We start from the raw sequence: 7,154 nt of genomic DNA on the forward strand, positions 1-7,154 counted from the left end.
TACTTGGCGAGAGCAAGAGGGGCTGCAAGGGGGACCTCCCGGGATGCGTGTGGGTCCGGTAGGTCAGCTCCAGAGAGCGATTTGGCGATTTTCGGAGACGGGACTTTGCACTTAGAGTGTAACGGGACCGGAGGGGATGGGGGCGAGTCGGTGGCTTCGGCTGTTGACTAAATTTCTGTTTGTGGCCTTGTTATTTCCGCGGAAATCGGCCGGGTCAGCCAATAGCCGGTGGACTTTTTTTTTTTTCCAGGCGTAATCAATGTACAGTATTAATAAAATGGAAAGTTGCTTGACCCTAACCTCACTTCTGTGGCCTTAAAGTTAGATTAAAGAGAAGATGATCATTTACTCGAAGCCACCCGTAGCCTTTGTGAGTCCAGTGATGAGGTGACATTATGAAACCCTTGTGACAGTGTCGGTGGGGCTCGGGAATGGAGTTTCCAGGAGCTCAGATACGGGAACAGTTGGATCTAGAGCCTTAGGATTTAACCACCCGAATGGGCGGGCAGCAGGGAATCGGGTTGCTGTGGTTTTCCCAGCTTTGCTTTATGATGGATGTAGTGTTTTGACTCCTAAGAAGTAGATTTGTATAGGTTTTTGTGACTGGTGGCATTCCTTTGAAGAATTTTTTTACTAAAATCAAGATGAAAGATTCTGATCGCCTTTGAGCTTGGATAATACTATTTAAGTGGAAAAGAGAGATTCCTGTGTTTCTTAAGTAACATCTCTCCAGAGATTAGTAGGCTCTAGTCCTCAGAACGAATTGCACTAATGCAGGCTTCCCCCCGCCCCCCCCCCTCGCTTTAAAAAAAATTCCCTTGACTGACTTAGAGACTCCAAGTGAGGAAATTGATAATAGAAGTTTAGAAGAGATTTTGAATAGCATCCCTCCTCCCCCGCCTCCTGCAATGACCAATGAAGCTGGAGCTCCTCGGCTTATGATAACGCACATTGTTAACCAGAACTTCAAATCCTATGCTGGGGAAAAAATTCTGGGACCTTTTCATAAGGTATTTGACCATTTTAAATAACTATTAAAAGATAATGAGTCGTTATTACAAGATATTTCAATTTTGTACCAGTAACTTATATTTATCCTGATTGATGCATACCTGGTGTTTGCTTTTAACAACAAATTAGCTTTATCTGATTATCTTTGGTACCTCTTTACCTATTATAAAGTTGTTTTCACTGAATAGAATTGGTGAGTTTTTTGTTTGAAGGGAGTATTTTCTCTTTACTATTAGAATGAATTTTGTAAAAAGTTAGAATTAGAATGTGGCCTTTTTAAAGTGTTCAAGCTTGTGACAAAGTAGTAAGAAAATTTAAGTTGTGTTGTGTAGCAATGAAAACCAAAGTATTTGTAGATTTGCTGCTTGTTAAAGAAATCAAGTTGTTTAAAATCGGTAGTATGACCTTTTAAACTTCACTTTGATTTTTTTGTTCTGTTCTTTTTATGCAGCGCTTTTCCTGTATTATTGGGCCAAATGGCAGTGGCAAATCCAATGTTATTGATTCTATGCTTTTCGTGTTTGGCTATCGAGCACAAAAAATAAGATCTAAGAAACTCTCAGTACTAATACATAATTCTGACGAACACAAGGATATTCAGAGTTGTTCTGTGGAAGTTCACTTTCAAAAGATAATTGATAAGGTAAGGGACTTTGTCTAGTTATTTGCAGCTTTGAGTAAGGAATACACATAATTTTAATACATCGCACGTTTTATTTTTGGCTTAAATTTGGGTTTTAAAAGTTAGTGTCTGGTTAAAGCAGAACAGATTATTGATTTAGTTACCTCCATGACCATATTTTCTTTTTGAGTAGTGGTGGAGGTAGCTGTTAAACTTAAAATATTAAAATTTTTAGCCAGGAAAATTAATTTTAAGTAGCTCATAGTAGTTGGTGCTTACCTTTTTGGAATAAAATATCAAGCAGTTTTAATGTTCTGAGCGCCAAATAGGCATTCTTTTACTATGCATTTTTGGTTTTTTTAAGTTATATTTTATTGCTTTCAGATGAATTACCTAAACTTGAAAATGTAACAGTTGCCTAAATTTAACCATCTGTTATTTCAGTTCACATGAAATCGAATGTTATTAGTAGTTCTGTGTATCTGATATGAAAGAGCTTTGATTCAGTTTAAACTACCCTTTTAAAACAGGGGAGATGGGTCAAGCTAACACATTTGTTTTCTAGAAAAGGAGACAATTATAGGTAAAATGTCTGTTCAGATTATTTACACGGTTTTGTTGGTATAGGGTTTTTTTATCTTCTGATTAATAATTAACTTTGAAAATTTGTGGTTGAAAAATGGCCAGAACCTAAAAATATAGAAATTTAATTACACAATGAGAAGAAATGTGACTTGGCTCATAGGTTTTAATTTTTTTTTTTTTTAAATATAAAGGGCTTTAAATCTACACAGTGGCATCTATTTTAATTTTGTTTCTTAGGTTTTTTTCTCTCTTTTTGTTTCTTAGGTTTTTATTGTACAATTTGAATTGGATAATAGATTGCTAATAAATCAGATTTTGTTCCATTGCCTATTAGGTACATTTGATTCATGTAAATTTTAAGTCATAATTTCAAAATGACAGCTTTTCAAGGGAAGTGAGTTTAAATAAGGTAGATTTGTGCTTCACTTTTTAAATCTGATTCTTTTTTAATGTGGGGAATACAGTTGTCAATTTTTTACAATTCTTTTTACCTTCAATTAAAAGTATATTTCCCCTCCCCCTCCGGAAAAAAAAAAAAAAGCCGTATCACCTCATTACTGCTTGCCTTCTTTTTTTCCTTTCATTCTTTGCAGATTTTTTTTAATGGACTAGTAATTTAATCTATCAACATGATTTAATAATTCATGTGAGTTTGTTTTGGATATAGTGACTATTATAGTCAGATTCTTGTCCCCATTCATCAACTCTTTTTCTCAGTCAAACGTTTTTTAGGCTTGTTTGCAGGGGGAGGGGGGAGTTGTTTTGTTTTCATTTATTTGGTTTGGCTTTTTGGTTTTTGTGATCTCTGAGGAAGGAATCAAACAACTTTGAAAAGTATTCTTTGCTAAGAAGGTTATTTCTGAGAACTATTGCAGGTTTATGTGCATGTTCTTTAAAATTTTTAATCCATATAATTAGTTTCAATATGACGTGAGTAAAATGTGGAGCAGTAACTTAATACCAAAATTGTTTTCTGGTTTTGTTTTTCCTCAAAACAGGAAGGGGATGATTATGAAGTCATTCCTAACAGTAACTTCTATGTATCCAGGACGGCCTACAGAGATAATACTTCTGTCTATCACATAAGTGGGAAGAAGAAGACATTTAAGGATGTTGGAAATCTTCTTCGAAGCCATGGAATTGACTTGGACCATAACAGATTTTTAATCTTGCAGGTAAGTTTATTAAAGACTTTAGAGGTCCTCTTATTCCTGTTATTTTTGTGGGGGGTTTTGTTTTTAGTTTTTTTGTGTGTGTTTTTTGTGTGTGTGAGTGTGTGTATTTTTTTTTTCCCCAATAAAGTTTAGGGGGAATACCCCTATTGGATGAATCCTGTATTTTTAGGCCTTAAAGTACTATAGCAGCACATCATGGTTTACATACTATAGTCAAGATGCGAATCATTATTTGCTGCTCTAGAAATTTAAGGAAATTCACTCAAAACTATATTTTCATCATCAGATGCTCATGTTTGAGTGGACTGACTCACTTGTTCCGCTCTAGCAGCACGTAAATATTGGCGTAGTGAAATAAACATTAAACACCAATATTATTGTGCTGCTTTAGCGTGACAGGGATATAGCAACTACTTATCATTTTTGTTTGTATTTCCCTTTAAGATAACATTTTAAATGAGATTCATTATCTCCTAATACTTATTTTCCTTTGCTCTTGTTCTTATTCTTATTTCTGCTAATGTTATATAGCCAAAAAAAAAAAAAAGACTCTGTACACTTGGTGTTTTCTGAATTTACTTGAGCATCTAGCTAATTTAATTTAATATCTTTTTTTTTTTTTTTAACACTTAGAATGGTTAAAAGCTTTACTCAAGTTGGTTTTTGTTTTGGTTAGAATGGCCTATTTGAAACCACTATTGGAAGATCAGAGAGTAACTGATATTTCATTCTTAAGTATCACGACTGTTAACGTTTTTTTAAAGGGGTATAAAATTAAATACCAGGTGTTAAGTTGATTTTTATTAGAAAACCTGTATTCTTTATTTGGGTAAGGGTATATTCTACCAGAATTGCTTGGTAAAAAAAATCCCTTCTTTATGTACTACCTTCTTAAAAAGTTTTTAGTGTAAAGCATAGCTTTGTCAGGTGTATTAAAAATTTTTTTTGAGGCTCTCTTTTTCTGTGCCCTGTCCAGAACCACCAAGAGTATTATAATTAAAGCAAAAAACTGTATTTTGACATAGAAATAGTTGCTAATATTTTTTAGTATCTTGTCCTACTGATTTTACACTAAATTGGGAATTTTTATTTGATACTAAAAGCTTTGTTAGGATGACGTGAGTGTTCCAATAACAAACTTATAAAATGTTAACCCCTTTTTTCATTTTTATCTTTGTTCCTCAACTATATTTTTAAAAGAAAATATTACTTTTAGATATGCATAGTGTATGTACAAGGTAAATAAGAATCATTCTGAAATGACTTATATTAATACCTTTTGTTACCAGGCACAGGACATTTGTAATACTTCTATAACCCAAACTAATTTTTTTTTTAAATGTTGGGAAGTCAGCTCTGGATCTAAGATTTGAGTTAACACAACGTGGAATTAAAACTTTGTAGGGTTTTTAACAATAAAATTTAACTGTTTTGTGGACTTTTATGTTTGGAAATTTGGTTTAATTAATTATGGATGAAAAGTTATATCCCTTTATAATAATGAATTTGATAATTATACCATTTTGCAAGAATCTACTTGTATCTATTGTTTATAATTTGCTATTTACTGTTTTCCTGGGATAATCAAAGTTTGACACATGTGCAAAGACATTAAAATAAAGTGGGCTGCATTTTAATCCTTGTAAGGGTAATTTTTTTCCTTGGTGCAGCCTCTCTACATAGTTCAATAATAAAGGAAGTTAAATAACGTAACAGCTTCCCAAAAAAATAAATAAGAATAATTTTTAAATTGTCAACTTTATATTAACTATGTACTTCTCAAGTACTTAAGATACTGAAGCCATTTGTCCTCATGATAATATCAATCTTTTTATGTCATCTTAACAATTAAATTGTTTTAAATATTTTTAATGCCAAGGTAAACTTTCCAAGTTAACAGATTAAATTCCATTTGATTAAATTTACAAGTAAGAACTTTAGGAACTCACCTGGTAGGAAGAAGAAAGGGATTAGACTAGGTAGAACTAATGATGCCTCATTTAAAAGTTTGAGGGAAAGTTGCAGTGGTTACTATGGATTTTTATTTAGTTCCTTATCAAAATCTTCGATTCCTGTACTAGAGATTTAAAGCATTTGAAGGTAAGTAAGAATGTGGTTTTTATTCCTTTCCCTCCCACTGAATAACGTTTATCTTAAAAACGAGCTGTGGTTTGGGAGGCTGGATATGTAGAGATATCATAATACCACCATCTAAGACATAAGTGATTACTTTGAATAAAATGTATAGACTGGCCAGGGATCATGTTCAACAGAAGTCCATAGGGTGAATTTTTTTTACAGTGTTTATATTGTTTTAGTACATTCTTCTAGAATACATTTCTAGTATTTGAAACCATTTAAAATTTTATCAGTTGACCACTCAAATGAGTACCTAATGAAGAGTAGTACTATGCTAAGATGCTATAAATGATACAAAGATGGTTAAATCCTGTTCTTGTCCTTACGGGCACTTATTACATGCTTTCATAAGGTGTTTGATAATAATTGACCATTGTACTTTCCATATTTGAACATTCATTTATATATACCTGATTTTGGGAGCCTTTGTCCTATTATAATACCTATCGGTGTAACAGGTAGGTTTTTATTAACTCTGAAGCATTTTGTAGTGACTACGACTTATAAGTTAGGTTTAGTTGATTTGGATGCATTTGCTCCCTTCAAGGCGTCAAACTTTTCAACTTCATATGCTTTGTGTTTATATTAAAATTTTTTCATTAAAATTTAAGACAAGAATCAAGATTTTTTTTCTTATTATTTAATAATTTGGAGATTAGATTAACTTAGGTCTGAATTGTTAACCTATCCATCTCTTTCCAGGATAGTTCTAAGTCTGGCATGACATACAAACTACTTGGGTTACAGTCTTTTAGTCTGTAGAAATAAGTCTGTGCTGGATCAAAGAAATTTTTAACTTTATCAGTAATACCTCAGTTACCCAAAAGTACCTTGTTCAACAGCCTTATCTATGAAAGAAAATAGGCTACTCAGAAGCAACCAGAAGTGATATCAAGCAGTCCAGCCACTAAAGCATCATCCTTTCTATTAGTATACTTATTTTAGACAGATAATGATTTTCTCTCATCATTGATGTTTCTGCCTCTTTCCCTCTCCCACCCTCTCTGAAATCAATAAAAAAATATTTTTAAAAGATAAAGGACATTAATTTACAGTGAAAATGGAGAAAATAAAAAGATTAAGACTAGATAAAAATTCAAAGTTCAATAATTATGGGCTATTTGTGATGCAAACATTCCTATCTGTCTTTAGAATCTTGTAGGCCTTATTAGAGAGGGGAAAGTTTTATTCTTGAGTTCCTGTGGTTCATGCTTTTGCTAAAATTTGAATTTTTTTGAAAAAGAATCATACCTATTTACTCCTCATAGATTTTTATGTTGTATTCCTGTAAATTAAATTACCAAAGAATGGTATAGCTGAATCACAATAAGTTAATATTTAAGCCTTTGTAGTATAAATATTCTCTTGAAGTATGCTTGCTATTCCTGTGATACTCTTAGAAACCATAGTTGAGCCCTGGCCGGTATGGCTTAGTGCTTAGAGCATTGGACCGTGTGCACTGGAGGGTCGCTGGTTTACTACTCAGTCAAGGGCATGTACCTGGATTGCAACCGCAGTTCGATCACCGACCCTGGTTGGGGCTCTTGTGGAGGGCAATCAATGTGTTTGTCTCACCTTGATGTTCCTCTCTCTCTCTCTCTCTCTCTCTCTCTCTCTCTCTC

The 7,154-nt window shown here is 33.3% G+C and overlaps 1 protein-coding gene across 1 annotated transcript in view; it reads left to right on the forward strand.

Moving 5' to 3' along the window:
* Positions 1–821: 821 nt before the first annotated feature.
* The window catches only part of SMC4 (structural maintenance of chromosomes 4), a 41,274-nt gene continuing 34,941 nt past the window's right edge, over positions 822–7,154 (forward strand). Inside the window, exons 1-3 of the mRNA XM_014537964.1 lie at positions 822–1,010; positions 1,463–1,654; positions 3,217–3,393. Of these exons, the coding sequence (XP_014393450.1) occupies positions 909–1,010; positions 1,463–1,654; positions 3,217–3,393 (471 nt within the window). The 5' untranslated portion in view covers positions 822–908. The remainder of the gene's footprint in view (positions 1,011–1,462; positions 1,655–3,216; positions 3,394–7,154) is intronic.

This window comes from Myotis brandtii, unplaced genomic scaffold (genome assembly GCF_000412655.1).
Source record: "Myotis brandtii unplaced genomic scaffold, ASM41265v1 scaffold186, whole genome shotgun sequence".
NCBI classification, from domain to species: domain Eukaryota; kingdom Metazoa; phylum Chordata; class Mammalia; order Chiroptera; family Vespertilionidae; genus Myotis; species Myotis brandtii.